At 44.9% G+C, this 13,073-nt stretch overlaps 1 protein-coding gene across 3 annotated transcripts in view; it reads left to right on the forward strand.

The window, feature by feature from the left end:
- The window catches only part of LRRK1 (leucine rich repeat kinase 1), a 61,430-nt gene that overhangs the window by 32,411 nt on the left and 15,946 nt on the right, over positions 1–13,073 (forward strand). For all 3 annotated transcript variants that reach the window (XM_015873417.2, XM_015873416.2, XM_015873418.2), the window contains 10 exons: positions 354–466; positions 1,316–1,530; positions 3,539–3,703; positions 5,032–5,204; positions 7,108–7,228; positions 7,413–7,572; positions 7,974–8,250; positions 10,977–11,148; positions 11,979–12,142; positions 12,900–13,039. In XM_015873417.2, coding sequence (XP_015728903.1) covers positions 354–466; positions 1,316–1,530; positions 3,539–3,703; positions 5,032–5,204; positions 7,108–7,228; positions 7,413–7,572; positions 7,974–8,250; positions 10,977–11,148; positions 11,979–12,142; positions 12,900–13,039 — 1,700 coding nt within the window. The remainder of the gene's footprint in view (positions 1–353; positions 467–1,315; positions 1,531–3,538; positions 3,704–5,031; positions 5,205–7,107; positions 7,229–7,412; positions 7,573–7,973; positions 8,251–10,976; positions 11,149–11,978; positions 12,143–12,899; positions 13,040–13,073) is intronic.

Here is a 13,073-nt window from a genome sequence, read left to right on the forward strand (position 1 = left end):
AATTAGGGAAGATGATCTAATGCTTTGAACATAGGCCTGGGAATCTAGCGTGCCTCTATTTAGTTCTGGCTTTTTGCTGTCTGCTTCTATAGCGTTTGAGTCGATAATTCATAATTTTTGCCTGTATTTTCTCAACTGTCCAATAAAAATGATTACTCTTGTCTGCCCCAGAGGATACACTGAGGCTATGCATCACTTTTAGGATGGAAATTACTATTAAAGTGCTGAATGGTCTTATTAAAATGTTAATGGAAGATTTCTATGAGGAGAGAATAGTGTAATGTGAGAGTCCGTGAGAGAAGCTACTTAGACACAAAGCCTGGTTGTTGGTAGATGTATTTGTTTTTGTACAGTAACCCTGGTATCCGAGAGCTTCCTCCAGAACTTGGACAGCTGGCTAATCTCTGGCAGCTGGATATCGAGGAACTAAGTATCAGCAATGTTCCTGCAGAGATCAGAAAGGAGGGTAAGTCTGATCCAGTCAGTTCTTTATTACATTGACTGAACGTATAATGAAAGTAGCTTCTTTTCAACCATCATGAACAGAACATTGTGAGCCCCAATCCTTATTGCACTTAACTGGAGTTGCATAGGGTGAAACTCCTACACACGTTTACAGGTCTGATAGTGCTGTGTTATGGCACCATTTAAGGTAGATTGCATGTGGAAGTGATGACTTACCAACGCAGCACTTCATTTGCAGCATTCATGCTGGATGAACTCCAGGGCTTGCTTCCTAAATGCCTATGGTTTAGAGTGTATAGTCACTCTGTTTCTAAAGGCTGAAGCATTTAGGATCAGTAGTCACAGTCACATTGCAATAACTTTATTGTAAGCTGCAAGGTTTTTGGATCAATTACAATACTGTCTTCTTTTTTGTGTGTTGTAACAAAAAAATCCTGCGGGAATGAAGTTATTAGGAATTATCCCTTCTCTCCAGCACAAGACTAAATCTAATTTTAAGTAGAAACATAAAAGTAGAAGGGAAAACAGTATTTTCCAATACTAAATTAGTATTTTATGTTTCCTTTGAGCTTCTGAAGCATATGAGCCACGGCGTTTGTTTCTTCTTACAGTGCTCCATTGTGGAGTCTCAGAGCAGTGACCTTTTTTGGGCTCTCTGTCTCAGGTTTGTCCACTGGAGGTTTCTTTGTTTATTCTCTGGGTCGTCTCAGCCCACAGAGAAACTTCAAGGAAAATATTAATTCAGCTGATACGTCTGCAGCAGTGGGTTTTGTGCAGTCCAGCTGTACACATGTGCATTTGTAACCGCTAACTACAGATAAAAGCCTGTCTTCTTTCCCCCTCGCTGTAGGCCCTAAAACAGTGCTGGCGTACCTACGAGCACAGCTGCGCAAAGCAGAGAAGTGTAAGCTGATGAAGATGATCGTCATTGGTCCTCCACGGCAGGGAAAGTCAACTCTGGTTGAGATCCTCCAGACAGGAAAAGTCCCTCAGATGATGCACAGTGACGCCACTATACGTACAACAAAATGGGAGCTACCCAAGCCAGTGGGACACAAGGCAAAGGTGAAGAGCAGTTGAAGATGTGTATTAACCCTAACAGGCTGTCTGTGCCCCACAGGGATCCTATGGGGCTGAAAGTGCCCAATTAATGTGGTTTCCCTTTACCCGTGAAGCACACCTCACAAGTGACATTATAGAGTTGTCACAATCCCTCTGTTTCATTTCCAGTTGATGTAAGAGATCAGTTCTGTTTTCCTTAGAATTCAACCTTGACTTTTCATCCTAAAGAGTGAGAGCCATTTGTAGACTGCCTGAATTTTGGGTTTCCCAGCTTGGGTGACTTTTGGACACTATTTTGAGAGAATATTTTAAATCAACTTCTGTAAAGCAGATTGTCCATTCTTATGGGGCCACAAAATGGGGCATTGTACCTAAGGCTTGACTCCCTTGATGACGGAACTATTCTAAATGTGGAAGATGGGTGGAAGGTAGGATGCCTGAGCTCTGGTTGTGATCCCAGGAGATATCTAAGGCATACTTTAAACATCCAGTTCTCAGGCGGCTCATCCAGAGGGTATGTCAATCCATACTGAGCTAATTTGTGCAGCACTGTATTAATTCAAGTATTTGAGAGATTTGTAGGTGGCCCTTTCTGCTGCCATACAGGGATCAGAGCGTGCAGAATTGGTCCTGGGCTGTTGACAGAGCTGAGGATGTGCAAACACATGGCTCTCACTTTTCAGATGAGAGCCATGGCCACCAGGCTGTTTTGGAAGGGGTGAAGGAGCCTGCTGTGTTCAGCTATTATACAGCAGCCAGAGACAGAATGAAAAAGAGCAAGCACAGCCCAGCTCTTCAAGGAGAAGGCTTTGGTGGGAGAAGAGCTGTGCATTTTGTGTTGAAGAGCAATTGAATAAAACAAAAACCTAGACAGTGCAGGAAACCGGAGTGGGATCCAGGTTGCTGAACAGGCTGTTGTCCCTACCTCTGAGTCTGTCTTTCCATACAAGTACCCACAGCTCAAGGTCTCTTGGATGAACAAGGCAGCCCTGGTGCTAGTTAGGGTTTGGTTTAAACAATATGGAAATTCTTCCAGCTGTTCCTAGGAGACTTCAGACTGGGACTGTGCTAGGAGATTGGAGCCATGCTGAGATGCTTGACTCCTTTCTGCAATCTTATGGGGTAAGATTAGCATGTGGGATCAGACAGTGCTTGGACCTGGATTGATAAACAGGGCTTACTCAGGGTTATGTGATGTTATCAGAGGATGGGGGCTGGAGAAGAGTTCCTGCCCAGCCACCAGCTCCTTGCTTCCCCAGAGTTAGATGATTCAGGGACAGAGCCTCCAAAACATATAGATACATTTTACCAAATGCCATTCAAGCAGAAAGCTGTACTGCTCTTAGTGCTGTCGTGGGCCTGCACTGTGAAATGGATGCTGAACTGAAGAGACTGCCGTTCACACATTCCCCTGAAGTCAGTGAGTGAATTACACTGAGCTGTAATTCTGGCTTGTCTCTGGTGTGGCACACTGACAGCCTCCAAGCAGCGTGCAGAATGTCTTTATGCAAGGCTGGAGAAGTTTCCCACCTCCAGGCACCTGAATTGGATCTGACTCAGTTGGGGCTGAGCTCCACAGAGTGATTTCAGTGGGGGGTTTCCTGTTCCCTGTATCAGTGGCAGATAACCAGCTCCAGCAGCGCTGTCGAATGTGGCACGGATGAGGATGAAGCAGTTTCTGTAGCAGTTTCTATTCAAGATGCAGAAAAGTACAGGGCTCAGAATGAAATCCTTGTTTGTACTGGAGAATCCACAGCATTAACTGGAGATTTACCAGCATCAAGGGCACCTCTATTATTTTAGCAGCAAGTAATTAGTCTTTATTTCCTGTGGGGAAGTGGTAGCCATGCTCAACAATTGCTTGTTGATTTTTCTTTCCTGCAGGCACAATTAGGACATTGAAACCCTCCTTGTGTCATACACTGTGCAGACGTAGGTTTATGCTTCAGCTATTATCTCGCTGTGATTTACTGCAACCGTTTGATTTGAACACTTCTCTTTGTCTAAGTAGGTTGATTCAGTGGAGTTCAATGTCTGGGATATCGGAGGCCCGGCGAGCATGTCTACAGTCAATCAGTGTTTCTTCACAGACAAAGCATTGTATATAGTTGTATGGAACTTGGCACTGGGGGAAGAAGCTGTGGCAAACTTACAGTTCTGGTTGCTGAATATTGAGGTAAGAAGTCACTGGTGGACTCCAGGGCATCTATTTATCAAGCAGTAGCTCAGCACATAGATATGCAATATTCCAGATTCCTTTTAGTCTGCTTTTAAGCGCTCTGCGTGAATTTTGCATAGCTTTTGGAATTAATTTTCCACTGCACTGTGGGCGTTATTGCTACATTTAAGGATTTAAGTTTATCATCTGCTTTGTTCTCCCTCACACACGTCAGAGAGTGAAACAAAAGCTGATTTATAAACCCTTACTAAGTAAGGACAAACGTACTTATGTTGGAATTAGTGTTTGACCACACTGTGCTCTAAGGGAGTTCTGGAGCACCTTCTTTTCTGTGTGGGTTAGGCGCATGTTAGTCTTGAAGTGAAGGTTTTAACACTTCAGATCCAGATAAGCTGGAGTGTATCTCCATGTCTGCTGAGCCTCAGAGCTGCAGTGAATTAATTGGCATAGATTTTTATTCAGTGCTCATTGCTTGATATCTGCCTTTACATTATGTACACAGACAGGGGCTCTACACTAGTGCCCCTTGGAAGAATCTTGACATTGCAATGATGTTAGCTTAATATTTGACAGCAGTCAAAAGCACAAGCTAAGTAACAAAGCAGAGAAGATAATTACTGTATTTCACACAGTGCGTATGTGGTCCTTCACACATCCCAGTTAGCACATAGCAGCTTCAGAAAAGATATAGAGAAATGAGAGCATCATGCTCATCATGTAAGTGTGGAAATGTTTTTGAATACAGTGCAATTAAATAGACCTCTTTGACTTGGGAAAGGGGCAAATAGGGGTTGTAATAGGCTAGGTCACAAGAAGATAGGGCAAAAACCCTGAGAAAGAATTAGTTCACGGTCTGTAGACAAACTAGGAGAGATCAAATGAGAGAATGAGATGGTGGTTTAAAATAAAAATAGGAACAGGGTATTTTTCTGTGGTTGAAGTCCTTTTGATCCACAGGCTGATCCCTGCTTAAACTTTAGCAATCCCGTTGTACTTGGCAGCGTGTTTCCTGAAATCTGGGTATTTTCCAGTTCTGTGATAGAATCATGGAAGGATTGGAAGAAACCACAAGATCAACTCATCCGTTCCTTTGCACTGATTCAAGATTGAGTAGATTTGGGCATTTCTAGCCATTTATCTCATCTCTCCATATGCCTCCAGTGCAAATGTTTGTATTACTTCCCTAGGTGTCCTTCCTGGAGTGTCACCTACCTTCTCCAGGGTATCAAAGTTAGATCTTCCAGCTACAGGTTGAGCTCGTTTCTCCTTTCTCTGAGCAGACGTAGTTTTCTAGATTAGATCATTGTCCATGTTTTCTCTTGCAGGCCAAAGCTCCAAATTCAGCAGTGTTAGTGGTAGGAACACACCTTGATTTAATTGAAACCAAATTCCGTGTCGAGAGGATAGCAACGCTGAGGGCTTATGTCCTGGCTCTCTGTCGCTCTCCATCTGGATCCAGAGCAACTGGTTTCCCAGATATCACATTCAAGCACCTGCAGTAAGTACTTGCGTGTTTGTCTTCGCGAAGCTCAGTCACTCTATTTTATGTCACTTTAAACAATTTTGGTAATACTTGATCTCCTTGGCAACAGAACCAATTTGAAGACTTGTCAGCATGGCATTTTATCTATTTTTGGTTGAGATAACGTGGTATAATCAGAGAGGAGTTCAGTGCTGTGCAGGGGTGTGATCATGGGGCTGAAGCTGGAAGCTTTAAAGTCATGACCTTGGCCACGTCTTTCAGTGCTCCTGCTCTGCTCTGCCTTCTCACTGGTTAGATGCTGAGTGGGTTTATTAATTAGTCACAGGGAGAGAACATGCAGATTGAGTAATTAATGCTGCAAAGCTTATTTTACCAGGCATGATGACTACATGGGGGGTGCTGCAGGGTTTGGGAGGGGAGGCTGCGTAGGAACCTCTTGGCTGCCTGAGCACCGTGAGAGGTGAGTCAGCCCCATGAGCCACCAGCAGCCCAAAGCTGTGCCATTTCAGCTCTCTGCTTGTGATAGCACAGGGGTTGTGCTGCCTGTCACATCGGTGTCAGGCCATGGAGCCTCACACAGCTCCCTCCCATCTGATGGAGAATGCCCTTGGGAAGGGGAGACATTCATGCTGGAGAAGAAGTGGCTCTGTCAGCCAAGAGAGTGCACAGCTCAGAGGGAGCATGGATGCAACTGGCTGGCACCAAACAGCTCCAAACAGCGTGAGATTGCCAAGGCCCGGGGCACGAGCAGGTGGCAGCTGGCAATAAAGAAGGGCACTGCTATGTCCCATTGCGCTTCACATCTGCTGCCTGGCAGAGCTGTCAGGAGACCTCCCACACTCTGCTCTGCAAATGCAAGCTCTGCATCAGGCCCCCCAGCTGGCTCTTTCATCTGGCTGTGGCTGGGAGAAGTACCAGGGAGTGAGTGTGAGGCACGCAGACACACAGTGCAGAGGAGAACACGTTGTGGTTCAGTCCTCTAAATGTCTTTTCCTGTCATTGTGATCTCATCCATCCTATCTCAAGGGGACTTTCTCTCTTTCCCAGCCCCACATCCCTCCTGTTCCCCTTCACCTTCCTTTTTCCCAGCCTGCACTGAGCCTGATTTTGCTGGAGGAGTGTGCAGGGTGCATGGTGTAAAGCCCTGTGTGATGAGCCTGGGGTGTGTTTGTCACTGTTGCTCTGCCAGCATCCCAATGAACGCAGATTTCCTAGTGCCACTGGTGGCTGAGGTTTAAGATAAAGCTTGTTGCTTTAGAAAAGGATTTTCTGTCGGCCACAGGAACATGTGTGGGATCAGTTAGAAAGACCTTTTGTTGGGGAAAGTGGAAGAGAACTGCTCTTACTCAGCCCACAGAATGACCAGAAATAGCAGGAGTTGGAAAGAGAAGTTTGTTAGCTATCAAAGCCGGAATGAAGGCCAGCTTTTAGGATCTAAGCACCAATTCCCAGATAACAGGACCCAGATGAGCAAGGGCCGGAATGAGAGTGGGAAAAGGTGTCTGGTAGTCATCATCATCTTTGCCTCTTTGATCTGAGGCTGAGAGGACTGGACTCATCTCCAGAGACAACACAGGATTTTCCTCATCTTTCAGTCCCTTCCAGGATGTGTGCAGCACTGAAGGGAAAAAGGGTGATGGCTTTGGTTGGTGTCCCAAGGAAGGCCTGATAGGTCACAGTGCATAGGGAATAGAAGAGCCCTGTGCAGCAAATGGAGCAAGCAGAGCAGAGTTTGGCTTAGTATTTATTTTCCAGACTTCTTAGTATTTTTCTCTGAAGCTGAAAATGCTCACTGACAGCCTTCCTCCCATTCATCTGACACAGGAAATTTAGTCAGTGATAAGAGAAAGCGAGCATGGAAAGGAAGCCAGCGTGCTGATAAGGTTTGGTAATCCTCACCCTTGCGTGACTTTTGCAGTGAGCTCTCATGTAAGACTTTGGAAGGCCTCGATGGACTCCGACAGCTGATTTTCCATGTCACTTGCAACATGAAGGACGTTGGCAGCTCAATTTGCTCGCAGAAACTTGCCGGGAGATTGGTGAGAATTGTGCTTTGTTGTGGTCATCCTTCCCAGTGGCAGCTTTTTTGTGGGCTGGGTTTGGACTGGGAGGTGTATTTTGGGAGTTGCTGCTGCAGGAGGCATGCAAAGTACACAAAGTGTTTAGGCAGATGATCACTGGTAGAGTGATTGCTGTCTGATCCTGCTGTTTTTCTCCTCGCAGATTCCAAGGAGTTACCTTAGTCTTCAAGAAGCCGTCCTTGCAGAACAGCATAAAAGAAATCAGAATGATGATGTGCAGTATTTAACAGACAGACAGATAGAGCTGATCATTGAGCAAACCCCTGGAAACGATATCAAAGATTATGAGGACTTACAGACTGGTAGGTCATGGCAGGCTGATAATTTCTTGGCAATTAGTGTGTGACCAATTGAAACATTCAGTGAAGAATAGGGCCCTTGTCCTGTGCTATTTCTGGAGGCCTTGCTGTGCAGGAGCCAGAGACAGGCTTGGTGGGGTGGCAGAAGGGTGAAGGGGAGGTGTAATGGGGGCAGAAAAATGGATGGTTAGACAATGTGTGTGTGTTGGGGGGGGATTTGCAATTGGAATGCCAGGTAGCAGCACTCCTCAGGTACGTGTTGTTTTTGCTTTGCTACGTACAGTCTATACCTGGTGTGAATAAAGCTGCTCATATCCCTCCTCATCTTTGCTGTGCTTTCCTAATGCTGCTCTGTTGCTCATCTACAATTCTGTTATTTTTTGTTTATTTTTATTTCCTTGCAGCAATTAATTTCCTCATAGAAACAGGTACACTACTGCATTTCCCAGACACAAGCCACGGCCTGAGAAATCTCTATTTCCTTGACCCCGTCTGGCTCTCTGAGTGTCTGCAGAGGATTTTCAACATCAAGAGCTCCAAGTCTGTAGCTAAAAACGGAGTCATCAGAGCTGAGGATCTCAGGATGCTGCTAGTTGGGACGGGCTTCACTGAACAAACTGAAGAGCAGTACTTCCAGTTCTTGGCCAAGTTTGAAATTGCCCTGCCAGTAGCCAATAACAGGTATGTTGATAATTAGAGATGCTTAGCTAGGCTGGAGGAAACTGGCCATTTAATCAGTGCTTGGCTGGCACAGCTGCAGCTAAGAGGGAATGTGAGGCTCCTGGCTGCTAGGCCTGAAACGTAGATGGGCTGGAGTCATCTGTTCCTAATGGAAGATCCTCACTCCACGAGTATGGCAGAAGACTTTTGGTAGTCAGTAATTACATCAGCCCTGAAAGCACGACTGTTCTATTTCTAGTGAGTATTGCTTCAGTGGCTTGTGTGACTTCCTTATTTTTTAGCATCATCCAAAGCTGCTGATCAAGTTTGCCTAGAAATAGAGCAGGAAGCCTCATTCTCTTTAAATGTCAATGAATCTTCCTCCCCCCCTCCACCTCCCACCTCTCATCCCTTTTCCTTTGGTGGGCAGAGTTCCCTGCTATTTTTCTCTCTCCCATCTGCTTGGCGACCGCCTGTTGTTGGGTTAATGGTGAAGCCATCGTCATAGTGCAGTTCTGCTGCAGCATTTGCATTTCACTACCTTGCCCATCCACCACAGCGTGGCTGTGTTGCCCTCAGCCTCTTGGGAGCTCTGAATGCCAGCACAAGTGCAGCATTCTTTGTGCTGTCATTATGCCTGTCACTTATCCAGTCCCGGATGCCAACAAATTTTCTCAGGCTTAACACAGATAAAGCAGTGATGTTTCTGCTTAGTCCAAAATGCCTTTTGGACTCCTCGTCTCTGTCTGCCATTTTTCTCTAAGAAAATCACGTTGTTTGAGCCTCAAGAACAAGGAAACTGCTTTTTCATGGCCTGCCCAATCTTTTTTTAGAGCGATTCAAGCCACTTTAACAGGATATTCTTCCTATTGACAGACGGCAGCTCTAGCAGGTTGGATTCATTTAACGTGCTAGCCAGACACAGAGCAATTATTTGTTACCACACTTCTGCAGTTATTGTCTAAATGGCCAGATAGGGTTTCTGTGCTGTGAGCAGAGAAAGCAGCTGCTGGTTTCTGTTCTGAGAGGGTGGATGGGGGCACGTTTCACATATTTCCAAAATTTGAGTTGGCTGTTGTTCAGGAGCATCAAATCTCCATCTGTATTGTAATCCGCTATATACTTGTGGTCCAGAAGGGCCTCACTGGCCTTCTTACCTCCGATGCTCATTGATTCTTTCTCTAATGCACTGAAGATTTGTTGGCTGTCGTAAAGTGTGTCCTCCACTTGTGTGGAGCAAGGTGCACTCCATTTCTCCACCTGAGGTGCATACAACTTAGCTTTGATCTGCTTGTAAAAATAGGGTTGAAAATACGACCATCCTTACTTTAATTTGTAAGCGAAGAGAAATCTTTATCAGTTCTACATTCCAAAGATAATTTTACGGAAGGGATAATTTGATCACGTAAAACACCATCAGATGTTATGGACTGTGACATATGGAGAAGGCTGTTGTCCAGTGATAGGTACCTTTTCCAAAGTGACTTTTCAGTTTGTACAGAGTAATGCAGCTGCTGGAGAGAAAATATGATAGGCTTAAAGCAATGGATTTGGACCCAACATTAGTTCTAGTGGTGTGTCCTGTCTCTGTTACTGTATGTTGTTGATCGGGGCCCTTGGCTGTTTGCCTCCTTGCTGTCATGATGCCCGTCAGTGATGAGCCCCAGATGCTGACAAATTTTCTCAGGCTCAACACTGATGAAACAGAACTGTTCCTGCTTACAACCAAATGTGATTTGGGCTGATTTTGGATCGTGTAAGTTATTTGGTACAGAAAAGCATCACCATTAAGAGATTTATTGGCAGGTATTGAAAGCCATAAGCTCGTAGCTTTCAAAACAGTTTTATGCTTCCAAAGTTTTAGCTTCCCAGATCGTGAGGATCAGAACAAATGGATACTCAGTGCTTACTGAGAGATCTGAAAACAATTTGAAGGTTTTCTCTGGGCCTCTGCTCCAGCACTGCTCTATTCTGGTAGCCCAGTAGCTCTGTGTTTCCTCCCACACCTGGGAAAAGATCCACTGCTGGACCTAGTCTGTGCTTGCAGGATGAGATGGAGGAAGGCAGGGAGCATCTCAGCTGGCATCAGCCTGGCACAGTGAGTCCTCGCTGTGGAAGTTTGTCAGGGCTACGGCAAGGAGTCCAGCAACACAGTGCATTAGGGAACACTGTCATACTGACGCATGAGATGCTTAATGCTTGGGGCTGGGATGAGAGCCAGAGCAGCTTCGTCCCTGCAGCCTGTAAATGTCTCATTGCCATCTCCCACCGCACCTCCTCTCCCCACCTTCTGGGCTTAAAGAAGCTGAGCTGCTTTATGGTTTTGCATTTATCTTCTGTTGCACGTAGCAGCACAGCTGTATTCTTCTGTTTACTACCAGAGCACGGTAATAAAGATACCAAGCCTGAATGAGGCTCAACATCACAGCTGGTCTAACGACTCTTGTATTTTCGTGCATTTAATTTGTGATTACACAAATGTCCTGCTGATTACATCAATTTTAGCCCCGTCCAATAGCCCTGGCTGAATTATGTCATGTCTGTTTTGCCTCTGCTTGCTTCCATAGTGTAAATGAACTTCTCCATGTATTGCTGCAGCGCATTTAGCCTAAAAGCTTTTTTATATGCAGTAGGCTGTGCCATTAAAAATCTCTTTGGAGACTGAATCGCCTTATTATCCAGTAACAATGTACTCACTGTTACAAGCTGTAGCTGAAGTTTGAGCTGCTGAATTTGGTTTGTTTCAGCTACCTCCTCCCTCATCTGCTACCTACCAAACCAGCGTTAGATATCCATGGGTTCTGCCACCAGACCACAAACACCATCCAAAGGGTCTTCAAGATGAGTTTTGTCCCAGTTGGCTTCTGGCAAAGATTCATTGCACGAATGTTAATTAGCCTGGCAGAGATGGACCTCCAGGTAGGTGACTATACCTCTCTCTGCAAGCAAGAGAAGACTGTTGAAGTTGGTAATTGGGAGTGTTTCTTCCCATCCAACCTGACTCAGTCGTGGCCTTCAATATTATTACCTGCTCTTATTTCCCAGCAGAGATCTGGAATATCTCAGTCAAGTCAGCTTGGATCTATATGGGTTTAAAAGAGGAAAAAGAAATTACAAGGCCGTTGCCTTAATGAGATAATAAGTGCAAGCAGGCATCCCATTAGTAGCAGTGGTATGCATATTATGAAAGTAGTCTCTGTAAGGCTCTGAAAGCAATGTGAATTCTGTTGTTATATAGATGACTTTTTACAGCAGCTTATATCTGAAAATGCAGATCTGCTGGAAGCTGTAACAAATACCAGCAGAATATTCCGAGTATTGCTGTGGTATCTTCTTAACAGCTACGTGTTTACACTGTGTTCTGTCATCAGTGTACAGAACGTGGAGAACATGTGCCTTGTGTTTGGAAGGTACTCCGAGTTCCAGGATTCTGAAACCATTTCATCATTTTACCTGTTCTAAAGGGCTGCTTTGGCAACTCCTTGCTTACCTCCCCACGGACACTGCATGACCTTAGAACACCTTTGCTAGTGACCTTATTCAGTCCTTAGTGAGGTAAATGGAAAGACATCTGCAGAGAAATAAGTACCAGGGCAGTGAATACAGTGAAGTTCTGCAGATTAATGGAAATGTTATGGTAACATCTATGAAGGCCAGAAAAAGAGTTGTCACTATAATACTTGAGTAAAACAATGTTACTAGGAGAAATTTCAGTGTTTTAGTGGTTATCGTGCTTTTGTTTGTTTCAGCTGTTTGAAAACAAGAAGAACACCAAGACAAGAAACAAAAAGGTGACCATCTACAGCTTCACAGGCACCCAAAGAAACCGCTGCAGCACGTTCCGAGTCAAAAGGACTCACACTGTTTACTGGCAGGAAGGTCTGTTCGTTACCTTTGATGGAGGCTATCTTAGGTAATTTGTGTTTGTAATGCAGCATGCGTTACAGGGAACTAATAGAGTGTGTGAAGCACATCATCTGAATGGAGATGGATGGGCCTGACTCATTGTCAGTGCTCACTCATCGGTGGAAGAGGAGGCTCTTGTAATAGACATAACTCACCTGGTAACAGCTGGTGACAACAACAATGAGTAAGTGATTGCATGGCAGTTCTGAATATATCAGCCTTACGTGTTATTGCAGCCACGAATTTAAAGAGAGCTGAAAGCAGAAAGTGGTATTCAGAGCAGAACACTTTGCCAGGTAAAATCGTGCATTTACGCCTGCAAATATTTCCTTAAGTCAGTGAGTTTTCCAGTGACTCATTAAACCCCACCACTGTGTGGCAGCAATCCAGGTGAGTGGAGGTGCTTCACTGCTATCAGACTGCATGTGACAGGAGCTATGGGCAGTGGGTGTAAGTTGGCCAAGGCAGAATATCTGCTGGTTGTGAGGCTGGAAGAAAGCTGCCACCCATGTTCTTTCACAGATAGTCAGTGGAATAGACTTTCATCTCTGCGTTATCTGCAGGTGCATTTACTCTTCCAGTGCTTGGAAAGTCATTTGCAGAATGGATTGAATTGAAATTCGTATTCAAAGCCAAGGTTTTATTTTGATGTCCAGTGAACTGCATGTTATTTTGTAACTCGGCTTTCTTAGGAGAAATAAAGCTTGTTGATGCCGATTCTTCACAAAAGCTTCATTCCACTGTCCTTTGTCTTTCTTAAACAGTGTTGAGTCTTCTGATGTCAACTGGAAAAAGAAAAAAAGTGGGGGAATTAAAATCATTTGCCAGTCAGAAGCGAGAGACTTTTCAGCCATGGCGTTCATCACTGACCATGTCAACTCTTTGATAGACCAGTGGTTTCCTGGTAAGAGAGCTGTTGTAATTTTCAGCGTGGTGTT

The sequence above is a fragment of the Coturnix japonica genome, chromosome 10 (assembly GCF_001577835.2).
Source record: "Coturnix japonica isolate 7356 chromosome 10, Coturnix japonica 2.1, whole genome shotgun sequence".
NCBI classification, from domain to species: Eukaryota; Metazoa; Chordata; class Aves; order Galliformes; family Phasianidae; genus Coturnix; species Coturnix japonica.